At 41.7% G+C, this 26242-nt stretch overlaps 1 protein-coding gene across 4 annotated transcripts; it reads right to left on the reverse strand.

The window, feature by feature from the left end:
* Positions 1-203: 203 nt before the first annotated feature.
* Positions 204-25252, reverse strand: ccdc28a (coiled-coil domain containing 28A). Of its 4 annotated transcripts, XM_060831241.1 has the most exons (7): positions 24897-25252; positions 24246-24350; positions 15629-15810; positions 5875-6038; positions 4176-4330; positions 2982-3004; positions 204-2332 (listed from the first exon to the last, which is right to left on the reverse strand). In XM_060831241.1, the coding sequence occupies exons 3-7, from the start codon at positions 15778-15780 to the stop codon at positions 2278-2280; spliced, it is 549 nt and encodes a 182-aa protein (XP_060687224.1). In that variant the 5' UTR covers positions 15781-15810; positions 24246-24350; positions 24897-25252; the 3' UTR covers positions 204-2277. The 4 variants fall into 4 exon arrangements, with proteins under 4 accessions (XP_060687224.1, XP_060687223.1, XP_060687225.1 ...); XM_060831240.1 differs by lacking the exon at positions 24246-24350; XM_060831242.1 differs by lacking the exons at positions 24246-24350; positions 24897-25252 and adding an exon at positions 24073-24119.
* Between the last annotated feature and the right edge of the window lie 990 nt (positions 25253-26242).

Here is a 26242-nt window from a genome sequence, read left to right on the forward strand (position 1 = left end):
ACTTGGAATGATAGGGGAGGGTGGAATGGGATTGTGGATGGCAGAGGAAGGAGGGGCAGGCATGGGAATACCTAACATGATCCCACTTTAAAAGCAAGATATGAATGCAAATTGTTATCTGCATCACATGCTGCACCTGATAAGTGAGTGATGGATCAGTCATGCAGAGTGGGAACACAAGGAACAAAAAGTAAAACACTGAGTCAAATATGTTTCATTTTAATATGTCATTATGCAATGATTTGGTATGAGCCTCCAGCAGACAGTGAAGATACACAAGTATGAAACAAACCGTGCTCCATTGCCCTCACTGATCTTTACTACAGTGCAGCTTGATGATCATTATCTCTCCTGTTCATGTCCAAGTTGCAAATACTGCACTTCATTTTGTGAAGCTGGAACCTCTTAATGGTCTGAGTTTAAGATCAGTAATAGTCAAGCTCTCCATTCAGACTTCAGAAAGATCACCTGCAATTGAGCAGCACTCACCCAACTCAAAGGATCATGTTACAGAAAACTATGAAATTGCAACTCAGAATGCACTTTAAAATTGAAACTTATGGCACATTTGAGATATGACAAACCCAGATGCACATACAGCACATTATTGAACAGTCTAAACAGGCAGAACTCTTCCACAATTGCACTTGCATGAATTGTAAACACATTAATGTGCAATAAAGCTAGGATTTCACTGCTGCACCAACAGCACATGCTTCTGTGACTAATCTGAATCAACCCCCAAGCTCAGCAAACCATTGTGATAAACAGAACCAAAGAAAATTGGACCATATTAATCTAGTCTGTTCTCTAGAAGATGTCAAACAACATCAGCAGGTGATGTACCAACTCAATGGTGGGGCTCACCCTCCCCTGTGACTTTACAGTCAGATCTGCTAGTGGAGGAGGAGAAAAGTAAAGGGCAAGACACCACCTTCTCCACACCAGCTTAGCAGCATGATCAAGGACACTGTTAGAGTGGCTTTGCCAGGGGAGGGGGACACAGAAAATACCACAGAGTAACATTTAAAACAAGGCAGTCTTTTAAAAATAATACGCTGCCCTTCCACTTGTTGGGAATTTAATAATTACAATCAGAGTTTTCACGATTTGGTTTTCTTTCCTCAATCTCTCTCCAAAATCTTCTCAATAAAAGTCTTCCACATCAGTTACACACAGTCAGTTAAGCCCATAATCAGTATTTGGTAAATTATCTGTCAAAGGACAAGGATTAGTTGATCTTGGTGGAGTCTACCTGAGAACTAGTCCGGTTTCAGGCAGTGGGGTTTGGAAGAGTCCTTCTTGGATTGCTCACAGTAGTTTCTTCCTCCTTCACTCCCTACCATCCTGTCAGAGCACAGGGAAACTCTTGGCCTGCCTTGTCAGAACACCCTGCTTCCACAATTCAATTGGAACATGATCACGACGGCGAGAGCCAACGTGAATCAGGATAAGCCACGGAATTTAGTATTAGAGCCAAATCAGCTCCCTATTCGTGTAGTGTGTGTAGTTGGCCTTCTGATTGATACTGTACACGAGGCTATGATTGGAAAGGTATTTGGTCTGACAGGCAAGCCTCAAAAGTGGCAGTTCCTCAGCTGGCTCCTGTCTTGGGGCCAATGGACACAGTTGTATAGAACAGTTTAAGAGATCTATGGTGTAAAGGAAGCAGGCTGACATCATCCTGCCAAAATGAAAGCTTGGAAACATCTGATGGTTTCAATCCAGGTGGAAATCTCTGAATGGTGACATAAAACGTCCCAGAAGTTCTGATACTACTTCACTTTCGCCTTCCAAACTTGCCTCGACTTATCCCAGAAATCCACCAGCAACAGGTTTTCTGTTACACCCACTACCACAGAGGCCAGCTCAGGACACTCTGCTCCCCTCGGAGATGAAACACATTCAACCTTGGCAGCAGGTTGCATCCAGCAACCTCTCCAAAAACAAAAAAGCAGGAACATTGACAGAATTAAATTATTAGACAACCGATTCACCCTATGTTTCAAAACACATCCAAATCTAAGAAACATGCTTTTCCTCATAAAATGTTCACCAGAAGCATGAAGACCGACACAGCATCAGCAAGCAGTGATTGGTGGCAACTGCTTTGATCTTCACAGGAATGGCTTCCAGAACCTCCAGTGAGAACAAGTCATAGGTGCAAAAGAGCAGAACCAATGTCTGTAATAAGAAGCGTCATGCTGCAATCTCCTCAGCAGCCACTACTATCAATGAGTATTTGCACGGTATTAGACAGAGGCTTCCAACCATTCTTCAGGAGGTGGATGCTCTTGGGAAATCTTGATTATCTGCCAAGTTCAGCTTTTGACTGAAAAGTAAATGGTGTTAAGGGTGAATGTAATCAACAGTTCAACATGTACATACAGCCTGACACTCCTCCCCTCACTCATCTTTAATGTCGGTGTGCAATGTAGTTTTGTACTGGTCTTACCTATGTGCTAGATGAAAGTGAGGACTACAGATGCTGGAGATCAGAGTAGAGAGTGGGGTGCTGGAAAAGTGCAACAGGTCAGGCAGCAGAGAAGCAGGAAAATTGATGTTTCGGGCAAAAGCCCTTCGTCAGAAATGAGAGGCTTTTATATTGCCTATGTGTTATTCTACATCACAGATTTAAAAACAGTCAAAAATCAAAATGTTGCTAACAGCAGAAATAAACATTCACATCAGGAGGACTTAGAAACCTGAATAATGTTTATCCATTAAATGACTGAAAAATAGGTTATCTGGTCATTATCACATAGCTCTTTGTGGGATCTTGCTGTGTAAATTAGTTGGTGCATTTATTAAAAACAAGAATGATACTGGAAAAAGTGCAAAAGGCCTGAAAGAACCCTGACACATTCTAAGGACATGAAAGGTGCCACAGAAATAAGATTTTCTTTCTTTTGCTGTGGGTACAGCCTTGTTTATTTCTGCTTCATAACACAAAATGGTTCAACACATATGTGAAAGGATACATCGAAGAGCTCAGCTCCTCCAACTGCAAGAGAGACAGAAGAGAAAAGCAAATGTCTAAAAGCAAGATTTGGAAACCACTATACATCCCACCTGGCTAAACATGCTCTGAGAGCAAGATAAAATCCCAATCCCTCCAGTGCATACAAAGGGGACCAGCTATCTGCATTGGTGAGGATCCCTGCAAATGCAAAACACAAACAAATTTGTGGTTGACACAGCAGCCAAATGCTTAACTGGAGAACCATGAAGGTTTGTCTTTTTATAAAAAAAAATTCTAATGCACGTGGGCATGATCAGCAACATTGGCATCTATAACTCAAGCCAACTTTGGGTGAGAGGGAAAGATATAAAAGAGACCCAAGGGGCAACGTTTTCACGCAGAGGGTGGTACGTGTATGGAAAGAGCTGCCAGAGGATGTGGTGGAGGCTGGTACAATTGCAACATTTAAGAGGCATTTGGACGGGTATATGAATAGGAAGGGTTTGGAGGGAAACGGGCCGGGTACTGGCAGATGGGACTAGATTGGGTTGGGATATCTGGCCGGCATGGACGGGTTGGACTGAAGGGTCTGTTTCCGTGTTGTACATCTCTATGACTCTATAACTTGTTCTCGGAATGCAACAGTAGTGGGGAGCTACTTTTTACATCTACTGCATTGCGAGCGGCTGATGCAAGCTAGTGGAATACCAAAGAGAGTCATCTTAAAAAAAAGAACAAATCACAGATGGGTGTGAGACTGGAGTCACATAAAAGGACCAGACTGGATCAGATTGCAGGGGGTCCGCTTTCCCCAGAAATAAACCATTGTGTTTTCAGCAATAATTGTCTGTACTGTACTAGGCAAACTATGCAAAGTGGATGAAATGGGCAATGCATTTCTGGCAGTATTACTTGCTGGTGCATGGGAAAGGAGACCTGCAAGATTCATCTCCTTTACTAATCTCACGCCAATTGCAACAATCCAACATTGAGATAAGTTAGCCTACTCAAACCCACAACCTTGCAAGGTCTGTGGTTCAGTCAGTCATTCGTAGGATTCCTCAGCTGAGTTATGAGGTGAGCGTGACAACATGGGTTTTATTGTTTTAATCATCTTTCTTTTCTGTACAGCTTGAGCCCAATGTTTAGAACCCAGTGGAATTGGCTGTTTGTGATTGGGCCTTATGTTCGTTATTTTGTGAGTAGAACTTACGTTAGTTAGCAATTTATCGAGATGCATATCCTGAGCCATATTCCTCTGTTCCTCCACTGGCTCATCGAGGTCACTGTAAAGGTCAAAGTGCAGGCGAGCTAGCTTTTCTTGCATTTCACGCACATGCTCCATCTGTTCGATGGAACACTCATTACCTGCAATGACAGAAAACAAACATGTCCTAAGAATCAAAAAAGGTGCAGGGGAAAGATTAGAAAATTAAATGTTGGGACCTGGAAAGAGGAGGAGGAGTAAGGCAAAATCATTTGTGAATAATTAACAAGTGAGAGATCCCAGCACCAATGCCTACGTAACACAGGTTTTTAACCTTCTAAGCTAACCTAACTACGTTTGATGCCTACTTTTCTGTCTTCTGGTTGCATTTTGCTATCCATTCTGCTTCTCCCTCTCCGAATCCACATGCTCTAACTTTTGTTGGGATCCTATTATGCAGTACCATATCAAAACCTCTCTGAACACCCAAGTACATTACACCTAATGTTCAGCCATATAGCCTATACTTCCAGGACTGACCCCAAGGCCTATCTGCAAAATCCATACAGGTGTGTATGTACCAGAGAGAGCATGCTGGTGAGACAGAACACACAAGTGTGAGAGCAAGAGCCCACAAACACAACAGAGAGCCTGTTGGAGAAAAACAAGGGTGGTTCATCAGTAACTAGACTAACTGCCATTCGTGTCAAGATGAAGTATATCAGGAGCTGTACCTGAATACAAATCAATACTGCCAGCATGGGTGTACTGGGGAATGGGTGGCAAAATGGTAATGTCACAGGAATGGTAACCCAGACACCCAGGCTAATGCTCTGGGGACAAAGCAGTAAGTGGAATTTAAATGCAATTAACATATCCAGAATTAAAAGTCGATCTCAGTAATCATGAAACTACTGCAGACTGTTTTCAATTGTAATAAAACCACATATACTTCACTAATTTTTAACACTTGGTCTATTGTAAATGTGCCTCAGACTCGAAGCAATGTGGTTGACTCTTAAATGTCCTCTGAAATGGACGAGAAAGCCACTTAACTTCACTAAACCACGACAGAAAGAAACAAAGCAGATGGAAGGAAGTTGGCTGTGGTTTGTCAATCTTTTCATCCCAAGGCATCACTGCAGGAATTCCTCAGGGTAGAGTCCTAAGCCAAATCACCTTCAGCCCTGTGGGTGTATCTACATAGCAAGAGGTGTGCTGTTCAAGAAGGCAGCTCATTACCACATTGTCAAGGACAATAAGGAATAGGCAAGGAGCGACAGCCTTGCCAGTGAAGCTCATAAAATGTAAACGAACAAAAGAACATTTCCAAGAAGGTAAAGCAGGGTTCATCGGGCACCTATGCATACGCATATAATTAGGTAAAAACAATGACTGCAGATGCTGGAAACCAGATTCTGGATTAGTGGTGCTGGAAGAGCACAGCAGGTCAGGCAGGATCCCAGGAGCAGCCCTGAACTGCTGTGCTCTTCCAGCACCACTAATCCAGAATACGCATATAATTGTCTAACCAGGTTTTGTAATTTCCAGCAGGGATCTTGCTGATCTGCACTCAACTTCACTTGCAGCTAACAACTTTCAGTGCAGGGAGGAAATGCCAGCTTCAAATCAAATAGTGAAACCTAGTTTGCATTTTAAAGAATGTTAAAGGCACATTTTTTTTTTAAAAAACAAAGCTTCATACCAAATGCTTGAAGCTTTCCAGAGTGGAAGTCGGTTAGAAGGCTGAGCAGTCCTCGCTCCATCTCTTTCACATCGGAAACGTCAGTGAGAAAGGAATGCTGAAGAGGGGCTGACTGTGTACTCTTCCCAGCTATACTCTGTGGTTTGGGTTTCTCCTTTACCACCCTAAAGACAAAAGAAAGGAAGAAAACAAGAATGTAAGTGAGCATTGTTTAAAATGTACAGTCCTTCAGAGTGGGAAACCATGGCTGCATGATGCAGAGTGCAGACCAGGTCAATGGAGAGAGGACGGCTCCAGCTCTCTACTCTTCAGTTGATGCTCTAGACCATTCCACAATCCACCTGTCACATATCTTTTCATTTCCATCTCTCCATATCCCCCTTCACTGTTGACTATACCTCAGATATATAAAAAAAATCACACAACACCGGGTTATAGCCTAACAGGTTTATTTGGAAGCACTAGCTTTCTGAGTGCTGCTCCCTCATCAGGTGATTGTGGAATAACTCCAGAACCACCTGATAAAAGGGCAGCGCTCAGAAAGCTAGTGCTTCCAAATAAACCTGTTAGACCATAACCTGGCGTTGCGTGATTTTTAACTTGGTACACGCCAGACCAACACTGGCACCTCCAAATCACGAATACCTCAGAGATTTTGTTTCATTTTTAGATGTTGAAATAATGCTCAAGTTTAGGCCATTACTATGATCAAAAACAGGAGTGTTGAAACAAACTCCTGGGGAACACCACTCTACACCTTCCACGGCTCTGAAAAATATCAGTCACTAACTTTTGCCCCACGGCAGCCACACTACCACTGTTTCTTTATTGTTATGGGCTTTCATTTTGCTAATGAATCTATGACGTGGTTATTTTGTCAAAAGTCTGGAAATCTGGATACATAACATCAATTTTACTATCCCAACAATAAACTTGCACTGCCCTTTTAAAAGAACTCAATCAAATTGTTCAAACACAATTTGCCTTTAACAATTAAGTACAGACTTTAATTTTGTCCTGGATTATAGTCTCCAAAAGCTCTTCACCATTGATATTAGGTTGACTGGCTTATGGTTGCAAGTTTACAATCCTCCAGTGTTCTGACAGCAACCCAACATCCAAAGATTCATGTAGAGCAACGGTAGTGTCCCTTCTTCTTGACCAGGAGGCACATATTCAAGTCTAACAGGTACCAATTCAGCGCCACAAGCTCAGAGTCCAGCTGACTTCCTCTACTGATCAATCACAGCGACTGTATAATTTCCACAGCCATGAAAACATAGTAGAGATTTTGATTTTTGATCATTTTGAGCTGAGTTACTGCAAGCTTCCACTTTACCTTGATAAATCCTACAATACAAGCTTTCTGATCCTCAACCTGCAGCAGATTCAAGTCAGGCTGACAGTTGAGAATCTGTTACAGTTCATAAACAAACACAATTTCATTAAACTATCAGGTCTTGTGATGTCACTCACTGAGAACTTGACCTTTGGTGACCTGACCTTATAAACTATAAGAAAGGAATAAACTTTCTCCCCAACATAAGGTTACTCCCCATCTTTCCAGTTGAGACTTTTGGACTCATACAGATCTTAATAACCGTACATCAGCAACGTATGCTTGGAAAATTCAAAACAAAACATCAACTGTTAAATGTGATTGGGCAACACTCATTGAACATTCCTGAGTCAGCCCATAGCCACACTAATAATATACTTCAGATAACCCACCAAGTGTATGTGGCTCATGTATGCTTGCAAAAAGCCACGTACTTTCATAGGCAGAGGAATATGTTCAAGTCTTGCACCTTTTTGAATTATTTGGGAGCCAATAGTTCCTCAGCCCTTTTGCCACAGCAATGCTTCAGCCAGAGTTACTTGCTAAATATTCAGCACCTTTTTCTCCTGCTGTATGAACTGTTTGAAATGCATAATTGTTGTGCTTGCCCTGAAGAATGCATAATGAAAAGCTTTGGAAACAGGTCTGTTGTTTCAAAAGTATTTGAAAAGTACCAAACCACTAATTCGTTCAGTTCTGACAAAGGTCATTGACCCAAAATGTTAACTTTCTCCAGCAGTCTAAGAAACTTTTGTCAATGGGAGAGATAGAAAGGAGTACTGTGAACTTAACCAGAGAGGTAGATAACAATTTAATTTATTAGTAATGATAAACATCAAACATAACTTAAATGAGTGTTTTAAAATTCAGTCAGTAATCCTCAAACAGCCACGGTCTGGAAGTGGGTTGAAAGTGCTCCAGCATGCTGCCTCTCAGTTGGCCGCTGAAGCAAATTGCCCCAAACACAATGCAATGTTTAATTAATACAGACAGATTTAGAAAAGGTGTTCTGTGGATGTCAAGCAGCTGACTGACAATCACCATCTGGGCTTGTATGGTTAAGGCACTAGCAGTTACAGAAGTAAACCAAAGCTCCTCATTTTGCCTGAAGCTTAGAAAGATTTTGACTGTGCCCCAGAAGATCAGTCATGATCTAAGTGAATGGCAGTGCACACCAGAGGAGTGAGTGGCCTACGCCTGCTCCTATTTTCTATGTTCTATGACATGCCCATCCATATGTAAGAACAGATTACAAATAGACGTGTGTTTTTTTTTTAAAAATAGAAAATTACAAGATGGACTTGGACCTTTTAGGTTTGTCTAAAGCAAAATGCGTTAAACATTGCACGCCAAGCTGAAATGACTTCTATTATCTTGGAAACTGCATCTTCAGTAAACTGACCAAATAAGATTAATAACATGGGAAAGCTACAATACTGATATCCTACCACAAGAGGGAGATTGGCTAACTGGAGCATTCTATCTACTGGACTTCACCCAACGCCTAAAGTTGGCAACGGAGAACAGCCTTTTTAAAATTTAAATGATCCAATCAGTTACCATATTGTTGATTCTAGCATTTTGATTGCACTATATAGAATGCCAATTAGAACTATACAAACTTCGCTATTACGTCTCTACACAAGGAAAAGGGAAAGGTTTCAAACCAAATTACTAACAGCATTCAGAATATTTAAAAGATTTGAAGTAAAATATTTGCCCATTTGCTGCTGAATGCCTCATATCCCTGTTCAGTGGAACGCATGGGTTGAATCTCACATGTGCTCCTCTAACTCTATTCCAACCAAGTAACAATTCAATTTTTCTATAAAACACAATACACGATCACTGATCGTAAACATACATTCAGCACTTAGAACAAACTCACAAAAAAAAGGTAATTTGACCCATTGTGTTCACGTAGGCTTTTTGAAAGTAAATCTCACTAGCTTCCCCACAGCCTTGACTGTTTTCCGTTCAAATATATTTGTTAAATTCCCTTTTGGTAGCAAATATGCTTTGGCCATTCTTTCAGATAGTGCATTCCAAATAATTAGAGCACGCTCTCAGAAATAAAGTCTTAATTCCTTATTAGTTCTTTTGCCAATTCCTTAAAATCTGTGACAGTTGCTGGTAAACTCCTGTTGTTGGTAACAGTTATTCATTATTTATTACAAGATCTAATTATCAATATATGGACGGATTTAATACTCCTATTGTGACCTCCTCTCACTACTTTCACTCTTACTGCCAGAACAATTAGTAACTCCAAACATAGGAAATCACAGAAAAAATTCATTTCTCAGAACTTACCCACATAATTAATAAAACTAGACACGATGCATCACTCAATGCAAGGTACACAGATACTGTATAAAACAGAAGTGGAGCATCCTTTTCACACAGAGGATGGTGTGTGGATGGAATGAGCTGCAGAGGAAGTGGTGGAGGCTGGTACAATTACAACATTTAAAAGGCATCTGGATAGGAATATGAAGAGGAAGGGTTTAGAAAGATTTGAGCCAAGTGCTGGCAAAAGGGACTCAGTTAATTTAGGATACCTGGTCGGCATGGACAAGTTGGACCAAATGGTCTGTTTCCTTGTTGTAGGGTGAACATCTTTCTCCACATCTTCAGCTGTTCATAAGGTTAAATGCATTGATAACGGTCAGAATATCCAGACAAGACCATACGAAATAGCGGCTGGAGTCAGCCATTTCAGGGATTCAGGGGATCATGGGTGATGTGATTGTAGTCTTAATTCTACTTTCCTGCCTGCCCACTACAACCTCAACAACCTTACAGATTAAAAAGACTGGTATCATTTAGTCTTGAATACATTCAATGATTCAGCTATGAATGCAATCTGGGGTAGTGAATTCTGAACTGAAACTGTGTTGCTGAGAAAGCGCAGCAGGTCAGGCAGCATCCAAGGAGCAGGAGAATCGACGTTTCGGACATGAGCCCTTCTTCAGGAGGGCTCATGCCCGAAACATCGATTTTCCAGCTCCTTGGATGCTGCCTGACCTGCTGCGCTTTTCCAGCAACACATTTTCAGCTCTGATCTCCAGCATCTGCAGTCCTCACTTTCTCCTAGTGAATTCTGAATACTAATTCTCAAATGAAATTCCTCCTCAACTCAATCTTCCATAGGAGACCTCTTATTTTTAAACTGTGTCCCCTAGTTCTGCATTTTGCTGTGATAGTAAACATCCTCTCCTGATGTAATTTGACAATCACCTGAACTTTCTCCATCTCTCCTGCTATGTACCACAATTAATCACAAGTTCTTTAACAGCTCAAAAATACTGTGACTAGCCAAAAAATTCTGAATGGTAATGTCTATTACTAAACTGTACCACAGCAACACAACTGAAGATAGTACAAAAGCTCCAGACAACGATTGTCAGGCTTTATTGTACTTAAACCTGAATGACAGCCCAAACCTACAGCTGATGTTGACATACATTTCTTCACTTTAAAAGAAAAACAAGACCTGTCTGCATTCCTCCAGCTTTACACTGGAATACCTTGAAATACTTGCTGCTAGGCAACATTTTTTGTCACAAGCCCAAAGTGTGCAATTTGGTTGGGTGCAAAAGCATCTGAAGCAACCACTCAGACTGTCCAGGCAGAGTATTTATGAAGAACAAACACATTGAAAGCAGCAATAGCCATAGTTTTTCCTCAATGCTGTAAACAGATGTTAAAACTACTAAAAGATCAGGTGGCATTGAAAGTTAGAAATTTGGATTTTTGTCCATCTAGAAGTTGGCTTATTATGAAATAATTACAACACCATATCCTCCTCCTCTTTTGCCCAATCTTAAAATTAGGTTGAGCTTTCTCAGGTCAAATCCTACCTTATAGAAATCTGCCTGTGCCTGAGCACAAATTAATAATCTCACTCAGACCTTATTCCTTTTCACGCTCTTGCTTTTCAATGTGCCTTGCCCATTGCTTCAATACCACTTGTGTAGGAAGATCAAATTCCATCAGCACTCAAGTATGCTGAGGCCATTTCATTGCACAGGTCCAGCAAAACCTTTGTGCACTGTTATATTGACATGGCCTAGTAATAGGCACTTGTGAAAGAGGTCAATGGCCATAAGATTTCATGAAATGCTTATAAAACTGCCATACTAAGGGGAACTCTTCTGTAACGTTGGTACAGTAAAGGGCATTTCAATTGGTTTTAACCGTTTTATACTTCATCAGGGAAGTTTTAATATTTAGAAGTGAGAACACAGGAACATGTTTCAGTGCCCTTCACTCACCTCAATGAGGGAGAATATGTATAAAATTAAAATACAAAGAAAGATTAAAACATTGTTTTAGACAGCGCATTCTTCAGCAACTGCAGAAAATGTTATAATGTATGTGAGAAATGAATGCATTGGATTAAAATGCAAACTTGTTTACTAATCTCCTTGGAGGGATAAAGTTTACTAGCCTGGCCTACATATTATCAGTTCCATGCCAATCTATGGTTCATGTTTTAACCCTTTCAGAGATAGAGAGCATTTGTTGCAGAAGGTAGCTCACCACCACCACCAACTCAAGGTGAACTGGCCAGTGAACCTCATTTTGGTTATGGGCAAAGTGTTGGAAAGGATTATAAAAGATAGGATTTATAATCATCTAGAAAAAGAATAATTTGATTAGGAATAGTCAACATGGTTCTGTTAAGGGTAGGTCGTGCCTCACAAACCTTATTGAGTTCTTTGAGAAGGTGATCAAACAGGTGGATGAGGGTTAAATAGTTGATGTGGTCTATATGGATTTCAGTTAAGCATTTGATAAGGGACCCCATGGTAGGCTTTTGCACAAAATACAGAGGCATGGGATTGAGGCGATTTAGCAGTTTGGATCAGAAATTGGCTAGTTGAAAGAAGACAGAGGCTGGTGGATGATGGGAAATGTTCATGCTGGAGTTCAGTTACTACAGTTGTACTGTAAGGATCAGTTTTGGGGCTACTGCTGTTTGTCATTTTTATAAATGACCTGGATGAGGTTGTAAAAGGATGGGTTCAAAAATTTATGGATGACACTAAAGTCAGTGGAGTTGCAGACAATGTGGAGGGATGTTGCAGGTCACAAAGGGACATAGATATGTTGCAGAACTGGACTGAAAGATGGCAAATGCGGAAAAATGTGAGGTGATTTACTTTGGAAGGAGTATCAGGAATGCAGAGTACTGGGCTAATGGTAAGATTCTTGGTAGTGTGGATGAGCAGAGAGATCTCTGTGTCCATGCGCATAGGTCCCTGAAAGTTGCCACCCAGGTTGAGAGGGTTGCTAACAAGGTATGTGGTGTGTTAGCTTTTATTGGTAGAGGGATTGCGTTTTGGAGCCACGATGTCATGTTGCAGCTGTACAAAACTCTGGTGTAGCCGCACTTGGGGTATTGCATACAGTTCTGGTCGCCGCATTACAGGAAGGACATGGAAGCATCGAAAAGGGTGCAGAGGTGATCTACTAGGATGGTGCCTGGTATGGAGGGAAGGTCTTATGAGGAAAGGCTGAGGGACTTGAGGCTGTTTTTGTTAGAGAGAAGAAGGTTAAGAGGTGACTAAATAGAGACGTACAAGATGATCAGAGAATTAGATAGGTTGGCTAGTGAAAGCCTTTTGCCTATGCTGGTGATGGCTAGGACAAGGGGATATAGCTATAAATTAAGGGGTGATAGCAATAGGACAGATGTCAGAGGTGGGTTCTTTACTCAGAGAGTACTAAGGGCGTGGAATGCCCTGCCTGTAAACAGTAGGAGACTCACCAACTTTAAAGGCATTTAAATGGTCATTGGATAAATATATGGATGATAATGGAATAGGCCAGTATAGATGGGCTTCAGATTGGTTTTACAGGTTTGCACAACACTGAGGGCCGAAGGGCCTTTACTGCACTGCAATGTCCTATGTTCTATGGTGTTTGGAACAACGTATAACTTTACATTTATATTTTGCATTTTGCCTCTTAAGGAGGGGAAGATATGGTTTTAAGCTTAAAGATGCTTTTGTGAGCAGTTGGGGAGGAGTCAGAAGCCTGTTTGCATGCATGCACTTAATGAGGTTTTACAACAGATGAATTCAGATCCTTGACCCTGTCCCACCATTCAATGAGGTCATATTTAATCTGTGACCTAACTGCATATACCTGCCTTTGGTCCATAGCCCTTAATATTTCTGTTAAACAAAAAATTATGTATCTCAGATTTTAAAGTAACTACTGATCCAGCATCCACTGCCATTTGTGAAACAGAGTTCCAAATACCTCCGACTGTGTGTATAGAAGTACTTCCTCACACCTCTCTCGAATAGTTGGACCCTAATTTTTTTTTCTTCTTTATTCATTCATGAGATGTGAGCTAGGCCAGCATTTATTACCCATCCCTAATTGTCCAAAGGGGCAGTTAAGAGTCAGCCACATTGCTGTGGGTCTAGAGTTGCACGTAGGCCAGACCAGGTAAGGATGGCAGATTTCCTTCCCTGAAAGACATCAGTGAACCAGATGGGTTTTTCCCCGATAGTCGGCAATGATTTCACGGTCATCATTAGACCTTTAATTCCAGATTTTTTATTGAATTTAAATTCCACCATCGACCGTGGTGCAATTAGAACCTAGGTCCCTGGAACATTAGCTGAGTTTCTAGATAAACAAGTCAGAGATAATACCACCAGGCCATTGCCTCCCCTATATTCTCAGATTATGGTTGCTAGCATTATGGACTTGGCCAGGCTACTCAAAACATTCTTAAGCAGGCAGCCCCAGACAATAACTTTGCAATTTGTTTTGGTAAGTGTACAGTGAAAATTACTTGAGGTAAGATTGACTACTAGAGTTTAAAACAGAGAAAAATTTATTCACAAAATTACACATGAAATACAAAGAACAGAATAAAGAACCCTTACAGAACTCAGTCTATCCAACTAGACTTAATTATACTGTTCCGAATATACACAACAGTCCCAATAAGCAAACACCATTTAAAAATCAGTCTAAATGTTGGGGAGAAGAGAGGGTGGAGGGGAGAGAAGAGAGGGTGGGGAAGAGGGAGAGGGAAGGGTGGGGGGGAAGAAGGTGAGGGGGAGAAAGAGTTTCCACACAGCTCCTTTGTTGAACTTCCAATCAGTTCAAGACTGAATTAAACCGCTCAGCTCGAGAGGTGACCACCCCCCTTTCTTTATACAGGTCACTTCTAAAACATGACCACTTTTGCCTGAAGTCTCATCTGTTTACATATAAAGAAAATGCCTCTCAAAATCCTTTTTATCTCTGTACCAAACCAGACTGATTGGACCTCGACCCAGTTTAATGATCTGTTTTCAGAGGGACAGCTTTGAGCCAAGGAACAGCTTTTAGGAAAAAAAAGGGACTCGCTTTGTGACACTAATTCTAGCATGGAAATAGTTTATCATTCATAGAATCAGGCCATTCCGCCCATTGAGTCCCCACTAACCCTCCAAAGAGCAACCCATCCAAACCCTTTAACCCTGCGAACCACCTAGCCTGTACATCCCTGGGAACTATGGGCAATTTAGTAAGGCCGATCCACCTAGTCTGCACATCTTTGGACTGTGGGAGGAAACCGGAACACCCGGAGGAAACCCACACAGATACAGGGAGAATGTGCAAACTCCACACAGACAGCTGCCCAAGGGTGGAATTGAACCGGGGTCACTGGTGCCGAGAGACAGCAGTGCTAACCACTGTGCCACCATGCCACCCCAATTTATCTACCCTGTCTTTACATCTTGAAGACATCAATCAGATCACCCTTTAACCTTGTAAAGGTTAGAGGTTAGTAGTTTGATACATTTGAAAATAATTGAAAAAAACTACACTGTTGGCTGGTAACAGAGGTGCAGGTGTGTTACATTAAACTTGAGTACAAAATCCTGCAAGCTACTGCAAACTGAGCAGAGGGACACTGAAGTTAAGTTTGCAGTTTGTTTTAGGGGTCTCAGGAAGAGATACCAGCTGAAAAAAGACACATCTGGTGAGTGTTCAAAATTTGCCAGCAGGAAACCAGTTGCAGCTGTGTCAGTCTGAACAAGAAGCCCCAGTGTGGAGATAGTAGTCAATCTTCACTGAGGTTTTGATGTTTTAAAGATAATTCTGGGAGAAACGGAAAAGCACAAGCTTGAATCCTTTTCTGAAATCTTTCTAAACTTTTGTCTCTTGTAATATAGTTTTTGTTTTTAAAATCTTATTTTATAAAGATTTTATCAATAGTTTTAAAAACACACTGGCAGACCTTTGTGCCAGTGTTCAGGAACTGACCTCCAAGGTGGAGTAAAAAAAAATTGGTTTCACTAGCCAGGTTTCACTCATTGGGATCATGATAATGGGCAATAAGTCGCAGCCTTGTCAGATGCCTATATTGCATGAACGAATTTTTTAAAAAAACTTTACCTTTTCAGCTTCTGTTTTGGAACAGCTGTCTGTGTGCCACTGCTTAAGCCCACACTCTTACTGGGTACTGTATTTTTCTTGTTGCTCACTGGAGGATGATGCTGATGTGTAGAGGTTTTAGGGCTCCTGCGTTTCATTTTCTTTTCCTCCATTCTGCTGACTTTTCAAAGAGAAAAGTCTGTCTGCAGGAAAGCAATTTAAATATTAAAAAGATCTTAAAATAACCTAGCTATCAGCTGTTACCTCAGTTGCATTCTCCAATAATAACAATTCAACTTAAGCTTTTAGAGAAGGCAAAGTTAGCAAAGGTGATGGATTTGATAAGATTCTCTACAGTGTAGAAACTGGCTATTTGGCCCAACATATCAAACCATGTAGGAAACAATAAAACAGAAATAAGATCAAAAATTTCATTGCTAAAATTGTCAGTAGCAATTTTACACACAAAGAATTTAAAGTAATGACTAAAGGCTCTTGTGACACAGTGGGAGTGTCACCACCTCGGAGTCAGAAGGCTTGGGCTCAAGTCCCCCGTGCTCCAGTGGTGTGCCATAACATCTGAATAGGCCGATTAGAAAATATCTAAAATAACTTAGCAGCACACAACTTGGTTACCATGCTTATCTAGAGAAAGTGAGAACTGCAGATGCTGGAGATCGGAGTCAAAAAGTATGGACCCGAGCATAAGCATTCCTGCTGAAGAGCTTATTTGCCAATTGCAGCTCAGTTGGTAGCAGTCACCAGATCATCAGATTCCAGTCCCACTCCAACGTTGGAGGATAGAAGGCAGGACTGATCTTCCTGAGGCAGGTTCAAAGGCGCAATCTTTTGGCTGAGAGATTAATCTAAAGCATGCCTGCCCCCTCAGGCAAGATCTAATGATGTTACTTTGAAGAAAACCAGGGGTGTTATGCCTGATACTTTGGGCAATATTTATCCCTTAAATCAGCAAAACAGATGATCTGGTCATTATCACATTGCTGCTGTGACAGCTTGCTATCAACAAATTGCATTTCCAATAACGTACAGTATTTCATTTGTTGTCCAAAGTTAAAAATCACAACACCAGGTTATAGTCCGACAGGTTTAATTGGAAGCACTAGCTTTCAAAGCGCTGCTCCTTCATCAGGTGATTTTTAACTTTGTACACCCCAGTCCAACACTGGTGTCTCCAAATCATCATTAGTTGTCAGCAGCTTGGAAATTCTTGAGGTTATTTTTCTTTCATTGCTGCAGTGATTAAACTGCAAAAGCACTTTATTATATCTGAAGTATTTTGAAAAAATGTTGAAAAGCTATTTCTACCTTGTCTTAGAAACTTAAAATGCATGCAATTGCTTTCATTACCCACTCTGGCTGAGGTCACCATGAACATCCCGCCTTCTCAACCTCTCATGAGGTATGGTGATGTTTAGATTAAACTACCACCGGTTCTCTCTCTCTAATGAGACAATAGTTCGATGGTCCTCTGAGACTATGGAAACTTTCCAGCTTGAAGTTAATTATTTGCCCACGTGAGATTACTTGTCTTCTCAGTCTTCCCTTCTCTTCAGATAGCAAAGGCAATCAATGTCTCTGATCTAGCAGCCATAACTTAAATATAAAATACAGAATCAGTGGATTTGGAAATGACGAGGAAAGCCCACACCTCAGATTGCTGAAGATCCTGTTCTGCCTGACAACTCAGCCACATCTACAAAATATTCACTCGCCTTTATCTCTCCATTGCAGAGAACCAGCGACAGAAACGAGAACTAAAATTCACCTGAACATAGAATATCAACACATACTTTGGGGAAAAAAACATAACCATTGCATTATTACTGCATCATTATTGAACTAACATACCACATCTATATAATAAATGCTCAGAAGAATTGGAAAGTGTCTTAACAAACACGACATGCTACTACAAGGAATATTTAAGCTTTTTAAAATTCATTCACAGGATGAGGGCATCATTGGCTAGTCCAGCATTTACATAGAACGTGACAGCTCAGTACAGGCCCTTTGGCCCTTGATGTTGCACCAGCCTGAAATTAATCTGATGCCCATCTAACCTATGCTATTCCACTATTATCCATAAGTATGTCCAATGCCCATTTAAATGCCCTTAACATCGGCGAGTCTACTCCTGTTGCAGGCAGGCCATTCCATGCCCCTCCTATTCTGAGTAAAGAAACTATCCTGATATCTGTCTTAAATCTATCACCCCTCAATTTAAAGCTATGTCCCCCTGTGTTAGCCTTTACTATCTGAGGAAAAAGGCTCTCACTGTCCACTCTATCTAACCCGCTGATTATCTTCTACATCTCGATTAAGTCACCTCTCACAACCCTCTTCACTCCAACGAAAACAACCTCAGTTCCCTCAGCCTTTCCTCATAAGACTTTCCTTCCATACCGGGCAACATCCTAGTAAATCTCTCTGAATCCTTTCCACTGGTTAGCAAGGTTAGATCTCACGGAATACAGGCTGCGGCTGGCTGTACAAGACATTGGTTAGGCCACTGTTGGAATATTGCATGCAATTTTGGTCTCCTTCCTATTGGAAAGATGTTGTGAAACTTGAAAGGGTTCAGAAAAGATTTCCAAGGATGTTGCCAGGGTTGGAGGATTTGAGCTATGGGAAGAGGCTGACCAGGCTGGGGCTGTTTTCCCTGGAGCGTCACAGGGTGAGGGGTGACCTTATAGAAGTTTACAAAATTATGAGGGGCATGGATAAGATAAATAGACAAAGTCTTTTCCCTGGGGTCGTGGAGTCCAGAACTAGAGAGAATAGGTTTAAAAGGTGGGGGGGAAGATATAAAAGAGATCTAAGGGGCAACATTTTCACACAGAGGGTGGTACATATTTGTAATGAGCTGTCCAAGGAAGTGGTGGAGGTTGGCACAATTGCAACATTTAAAAGACATTTGGATGGGTATATGAATAGGAAGGGTTTGGAGGGATATGGGCCAGGTGCTGGCAGGTGGGACTAGATTGGGTTGGGAAATCTGGTCGGCATGGATGGGTTGGACCAAAGGTTCTGTTTCCATGCTGTACATCTCTATGACTCTATCTTTCCTATAATGCGGAGACCAGAACTGTATGCAAATACTCCATTTGCAGCCTTACCAGTGTCTTATACAGCTGAAGCACGACCTCATGGCTGCAAAACTCAATCCCCCTACCAATAAACGCTAACACACCATATGCCTTCTTAACAACTCTATCAACTTGAATGGCAACTTTCAGGAATTTTTGCATTAGGACACAAAACTTGTTAATTTACACTGCCAAGAAGTTTACCTTTTGCCCAGTATTCTGCGTTCCTAAAACTTCTTCTGAAATGAACTACCTCTCACTTTTCTGTATTAAACTCTATTTGCCACTTCTCAGCCCAGCTCTGCAGCTTATCTATGCCCCTCTGTAATCCACAACTTCCTTCGGCACTATCCACAACTCTGCCCATCCCTAATTATCTGGGAGGGCAGTTAACAGTCAACCATTCTGTAGGTCTGGAGCCACATGTAGATTATGTCAGGTAAGAAATACATTAGAATAGCAGAATAGGGTGAATAGCATAGATATATTTAAGGGGAAGATAAATATACCAAATAGAAAAAATATATACAAATAAAGGTATGGTGGAACAAAATGGAAGGGGGCTCATTTTGACTGAATAGCCTGTAATATTAACATCCTTTTGAAGGAAGTGAGCTCTTTTCTGGTGCAGGCTAGAAAGTTAAAGACAAATTGCATCTCTCACATTGTCACTGGCCTATTGCTGCATTGCAGATCAATATAAAATTCAAACATCACTGCTGTCGATGAATTTCCCTCACTTGTTGCCTTCTGATATCCACCCACAAATACTACTTTGATCTTGTGCTGTGTAACCTGGTGACTCAGTGGTTAGCACCGCTGCCTCACAGCACCAGGGTCCCAGGTTCGATTCTAACCTCGGGCGATTGTGCAAATCTACACAGACAGACATTCTCCCAGTGCCTGTGTGGGTTTCATCCGGGTGCTCTGGTTTCCTCCCACAGTCCAAAGATGTGCAGGTCAAGTGAATTGGCTATGCTAAATTGCCCACAGTGCTAGGTGCATTAGTCAGAGGGAAATGGGTCGAGGTGGGTTACTCTTCAGAGGGTCGGTGTGGACTTGTTGGGCCTAAGGGCCTGTTTCCACACTGTAAGGGAATCTAAACTGACCAAAGCTAGTCTCACTTTCATCCCATCATATGTAATAGTTTAGCCTAGCACACAAATTTAACCCCATAACTGTACTGACTCTGCAGGGTTTAATGTACTTGGCAGGCTAGAAGTAGTTGTAAGTTTGCTCACTGACGTCTCAGATGTTTTATTACCATGCCAGGTAACATCATTAGTGTGCCTCCGGTGAAACGCTGGTGTTCTGAACCACTTTCTATTTGTGTGTCTTGGTCTGTTAAGGTGGGTGATATCGTTTCCGATTCTTTTTCTCAGAGGTTGGTAAATGGAGTCCATTTGTTTATTGATGAAGTTCCAATGTGAATGCCAGGCCTCTAGGAATTCCCATACATGTCTCTGTTTAGCCTGCCCTAGGATGGATGTGTTGTCCCAGTCAAAGTGGTGTCCTTCTTTGTCCGTGTGTCAGGATACTAGTGATAGCTGGTCATGTCTTTTAGTGGTTAGTTTCCTGTACGTGTGTCCCATGTATGTTTGTTGCAGTTCTTGCAGGGTACTTTGTAAATGACATTTGTTTTGCTGGTTGCTGATACAGGGTCCTTTAGGTTCATCAGTATCTGTTTCAGTGTGTCGGTAGGTTTGTGGGCTTCCATGATGCCAGAAATGTTACCACCCACCTTAACACATCAAGACAAATAGAAAACGGGACAGAACACCAGTGCTTCACTGGAGGCTCACTGATGATGTTACAGGGCATGATGATGAAACATCTGAGAACAAATCTACCAGCTCAGTGAGCAAACTTACAATCTGATCTACAAATCTTAAACATCGCAGGCTAGAACAGGTTTTGGGATCTCTAAAGCGAATTACAATTGCCAAGACTGACATCACCAAAGTACTGTACATATTCTCTATTTTCCCCCCAACGTTTTATCCATTGTGCTACAGTCGATACAAGGTTGGGAAAGAATAGAGAATATAAGACCATAAGACACAGGAGTGGAAGTAAGGTCATTCGGCCCACTGAGTCCACTCTGACACTCAATCATGGCTGATGGGCATTTCAGCGCCATCTACCTGCACTCATCCCTTAATTCCTTGCGAGATTAAGAATTTATCAATCTCTGCCTTGAAGACATTTAATGTCCCGGCCTCCACTGCGCTCCGTGGCAATGAATTCCACAGGCCCACCACTTTCTGGCTGAAGAAACATCTCATTTCCATTTTAAACTGACCCCCTCTAATTCTAAGCCTGTGCCCACAGGTTCTAGCAACACTGCCTGATAGAAACAAATTCCCAGCGTCCACCCTTTCTAAGCCATGAATTATCTTCTAAGTTTCTATTAGATCTCCCCTCAACCTTCCAAACTTTAATGAATACAATTCCAGGATCCTGAGACATTCATCGTGTGTTAGGCCTGCCATTCCAGGGATCATCCATGTGAATCTGTGCTGGACATGCTCCAGTGTCAGTATGTCCTTCTTGAGATGTGGGGCCCAAAACTGAACACAGTATTTTAATAGTGGCCTAGCCAGAACTTCATAAAGTCTCAGTGGCACATCGCTACTTTTACATTCCAACCCTTGAGATAAATGACAACATTACATTGGTTTTCTTAACCACGGACTCAAACTGCAAGTTAACCTTTAGAGAATCGTGTACTCGCACTCCAGAGATCCCTCTGTACTTTGGCTTTATCAATGTTCCCAGCGTTTAGAAAATAGTCCTTGCCTGTATTTTTTTTTCCCCAAAGTCAAGACCTCGCATTCTGTGCATTATCCAATATGTATGCTCCTTTGGTGATGTCAGTCTTGACAAGTATAATTCACTTTCGCAGTATCAATCTGTTTTCTGTGCTACAGCAGGTTACACTTCCAATGTACTGTGCCTCCATTCAGTGATAGACACTAGGGCACAGATTCTGTACTTCATCTTAAAGATGAACAGCTTATCACACACTAATTGTTGGGATACTGAGGAGAGGTTGAAAGAAACATGTAATCACTTACAACCTTTGTCACAATCAGAACATCAGATTTGTAACCAATTGATTTCATTTAATGTTACAGTAGGACAGATTAAGATGATGACATCTCCTTTTATGCAAATTCTTTTTTCCCTGAAGGTTGGCAGTTGGTGGAATTCTCTTTCCCAGAAAGTTGTGGAAGTTACATCATGGAATTTCTTCAGGGCAGAGTTAAGTAGATTTTTGATAGACAAGGAATTGAGGGCTATGTCAGGCAGGCAAGTTTGCGGGTTGAGAAGTTTAGAAGCTTGCTTGTCTCAGGGTCTTCTGAACTGAAAACAAAGCTAATAGTCTTACATGCTTTCTCTACAGAGACCGTTATCAGTCCAACAATATAAATATCTTTCCATTAGTACCATCATGATTCACAGTCACTTGCTCTCTGACAACACGCTGGATTTAATCATTGGGCTGAAGGACCCTGACATTTTTTTAAAAAAGAAAATCCTTCACAAAATTAGCCAACACCCATATGCATCTATTTTGAAATCCAAATTCCACAAGTCATATTAATATAAAGTATATACAAATAAATTGCGCATCTTTCATCAAAACCATTAGATTACTGAGAAGAGTCAACTATTTCTCAAACAATGTTCATTCCCTTGTCCCTCTCTCAATTAATGTCAAGGTTTTAATCCAATACAAGCTGCCATTCAGTGCACTATCCCAGGGACCTACTCAAGTGTGATCTGTAGCCAGCAAGCTGGTTAATCTTTTCTTAATTGTTAAGTGTTATTTGACAGCAATAAAAATAAGAAGTGAATTTGCCCTCCAATCCACTCAGGTTTAGGAAGACATGTAATCCCCACTGCAAGCAAGACGAGATCAGATAACCCAGCAAAGCCCTGCCATTTTCCTGTCATGTGGAGTTAGACTACACTGCATGGAAAGGCAACAAGAAACAAATGTTTCAGTTAGGGTTATTTAGCCTTGAACAGTGATGCCTCAGATCAGTTACTTTAGAACTACACGACAACAGGATGAAAAAAGCAAATTCACAATATTTTTGGATATGTTAGGATAAGATGCACAAATTCAAGGTTATGAAGGGAACACTTCAGATGTGTTATGTCTTTGTTTATTAGATTCCCTACAGTATGGAAACAGGCTCTTCGGCCCAACAAGTCCACACCGACCCTCCAAAGAGTAATGGATCCAGACCCGTTCCCCTGTCATGTATTTATCCCTGACCAGTGCACCTAACAGTATGGGCAATTTAGCTTGGCCAATTCACCTAACCTGTACGTCTTTGGATTGTGGGAGGAAACCTGAGCACCCAGAGGAAACCCACGCAGGGGAGAATGTGCAAACTCCACATAGACAGACAGTCGCCCAAGGCAGGAATCGAACACAGGTCCCTGGCGCTGAGAGGGACTGTGCCACCCAATGATGTGACTAACAGCTGGAAACTCGCAAGGTCATTATTGACAATTAAAGAAGCAGATGGTAGAGATAAATTTATCCAACATGTCAATTAAAAATGAAAATATCAACCAAAAATTAAAAGCTAATAGGAAAGATCTAGAGCTCCCTCTTACACTACAATAATTGACTTCCTTAGGAGGCTAAGAAAATTCAGCACATCCACAAGGACTCCCATTTTTATAGATACACCATAGAGAGCATCCTATCTAGATGCATCACAGCATGGCACGGCAACTGCTATTCCCAAGACTGCAAGAAACTACAGACTAGTGAACACAGCCCAGTCCATCATGCAAACCAGTCTTGTTTCCTGATGAAGGGCTTATGCCCGAAACATCGAATTTCCTATCCCTTGGATGCTGCCTAACCTGCTGTGCTTTAACCAGCAACACATTTTCAACTTCCATCCCTTTATTCCAGCTATACTTCCCACTGCCTCAGAAAAGTAAACAACATGATCAAGAAACCTCCTTCCCCTGTTACACTCTCTTCCCGCAGGCAGAAGATATGATTAAATACATGTATGGACAGATTCAAGAACAGCTCCTTCCCCGCTGTTATCAGACATTTGAATGGACCTCATGCTAATTTTGATAACTCCCTCTCTCTCTGCACCTTCTCCCTGGCTGTAACACTATATTCTGCACTCTGTTCTGCTACCCTGAGGCACTTGGTATGGTACAATCTGCCAGTACAGCATGCAAAACAATATTTTCGTGATCTTGACACGTGACAACAATAAATCAAATGGAGACATTAATTTAAGCAATGGCAATTATTCAAATCAAACATACTACATTTGAACAGAGTTTTATTTATTAGATTAGATTACTTACTGTGTGGAAACAGGTCCTTCAGCCCAATAAGTCCATACCGACCTGCTGAAGCGCAACCCACCCACCCATTCCCCTATATTTATCCCTTCACTAACACTACGGGCAATTTAGCATGTTATAAACAAGTTTGAAAAGGCTTTTGAGGGCTCATGGTGCAGTGGTAGTGTCCCTACCTTTGAACCACAAGGTCGAGGTTGAAGTCCCACCTGTTACAGAGGTCTGTAATGTTGATAAAGCATTTTCCACCAAAAACACCTAGGGCTCTTGTGGCACAGTACCTTCAAGCCAAGAGTATATAATTATTTCTGAACAGGTTGATTAGGAAAAATATCCACTAAGAATACAAAGCTCCTGGTGGATTCAAGTGTAGGAACTGGAAGATATATAGTACTAACTTAATTTAATTGGTAGCACTTTCATCGCAATTTGTTTGGACCACACAGAAGCTAACCTACCAGGGGGAGGCAGAAAGAATGCTATATTTTCGGATACGTTCTCTTTCAGAAGAAACTTTGCAATGAGCCACTTTTCAAATACTCTGCACTTTCTAATAGCTGTAAAAGGCACTATAGTAATAAAAGGTCCTTTTTTTTAGTGAGGAAGGATGTTTGCAGAACACTTTGGAGATGAGCTGCATGCAATGCAGCCCACATTCACCCCGTGGCCCATCGACTGCCGGGTCTGTCGATATATTCACTGCCGGTGACAGTTTACGGTGATGATCCTCCCAAAAGGGCAGAGACCAACCTGAAGGCAGTGATCCGTGATGGGTTGTGGAAAGTAGTGAGGCAGACACAACAGAGAACCGCGGGGGCTTTCCTTACCGGGATCCCCAGCCCTGCTGGTCGCTATGCTGCAGAGAATGGCGCTGGACTAGCCCAGGACATGACGGGTCAGCGGGTGGCTGCGGTGACGGGCTGTGTGTCTGCAGTCGCAGGGGAAAAGGCCATGGAAGAAGGCCTAGGCCCAGAGGCTTCGGGGGGAGAGAAAGGCCCACCTCCACCGCCCGGGAGGAGGCACATCCACCGCAGCAACCAGCCGAATCAACCTGCCTTCGATCTCCCGGTGTCCGGGGGGTGTGAACGGAACCTACTGTCCCGTTCCTCTCACTCCCCAGGCCGCGTTAGCAAGGTAAGACCTTGGTTGTCATGGCACCACCCACTGCGCACTCTATCCCGGAAAGCTTCCCTGACGCAGTTGGGCATGGCGGGAGTTGTAGTTCTCGCCTGCCGGGCGCGCATACAGATCCTGAGGAGAGGAACTACATTACCCGGAGAGCCTTGCGGCGGCTGCCAGGTGCAGTAGGAGGACAGGGTACAGGTGAGGGAGAGAGAGAACAAACCTGGCCAAAGAGCTTGAGTAGTGAAAGCAGTTCACATTCTTCAAAGAGTATATGTAAAGTGGACATCAATGTCCACATACAGTATGAGTCTGCACAAGTAATAAAACCAGTTCTGAAGGGATAATTCACCTCAATAAGTAGATAGAAGACAAGGAACTACAATCAGGTACTTTGGGGATAGGCAATTCCCTACAATAACCTTATACTGTATAGAACAATTCAGTACAACAGCGTGGTTAAAAAATAGACTTGTGTTTCCATTGCTCGGATCACCAACTCTGGATGTCCCAAAACGCTTTATGGCCCATGAAGTATTTTTGAAACATAGTTATTGTTGTAATGTAGGCAGCCTATTTTCACACAGTCCCCTCCAACAGCTATGTGATCGTGACTAGATTATCTGCTTTGTGACTTTACTTGAAGTATAAATGTTGTTGAGTGCTGCTCCTGTACACTTTAATCTGCTGCATATAGGTTATTTTGCTGCAGTGACAAGATATAGGGGAAAATAGTTACATGTTGAGCAATTCATAATAGCAACCAGATGTGTCGTACCCGATATCAGGATCTAGATATAGTACGCTTCAGCACAATAATTTAACATACAGTCACTTTGCCTTATATTTACTTTTTGTAGAAACTTACACCACAGTTAAATATTGAGCAACACACAAGACTAGGTAAATATAGATAAGTTACTACAATGAATCAATATAATTAGTCTCTGACTGTACAAATATGTGGATAGCATTATCAAAAATATGTGATTTCACCTGATCAACCATCGGCAAGATGAGGAGGAAATAAATCAGTGGAGGCTTTCAGTTC

This window comes from Hemiscyllium ocellatum, chromosome 10 (assembly GCF_020745735.1).
Source record: "Hemiscyllium ocellatum isolate sHemOce1 chromosome 10, sHemOce1.pat.X.cur, whole genome shotgun sequence".
NCBI classification, from domain to species: domain Eukaryota; kingdom Metazoa; phylum Chordata; class Chondrichthyes; order Orectolobiformes; family Hemiscylliidae; genus Hemiscyllium; species Hemiscyllium ocellatum.

What these genes read in the sequence shown, in the direction of transcription:
- ccdc28a (XM_060831240.1), bottom strand. Translation starts at nt 15,780, where the DNA reads ATGGAGGAAAAGAAAATGAAACGCAGGAGCCCTAAAACCTCTACACAT. An exon ending in CCAAAACAGAAGCTGAAAAG is followed by an intron (nt 6,039 to 15,628) that starts GTAAAGTTTTTT and finishes TTTTGTCTTTAG; the next exon opens with GGTGGTAAAGGAGAAACCCA. An exon ending in TCGATAAATTGCTAACTAAC is followed by an intron (nt 3,005 to 4,175) that starts GTAAGTTCTACT and finishes TCTCTCTTGCAG; the next exon opens with TTGGAGGAGCTGAGCTCTTC.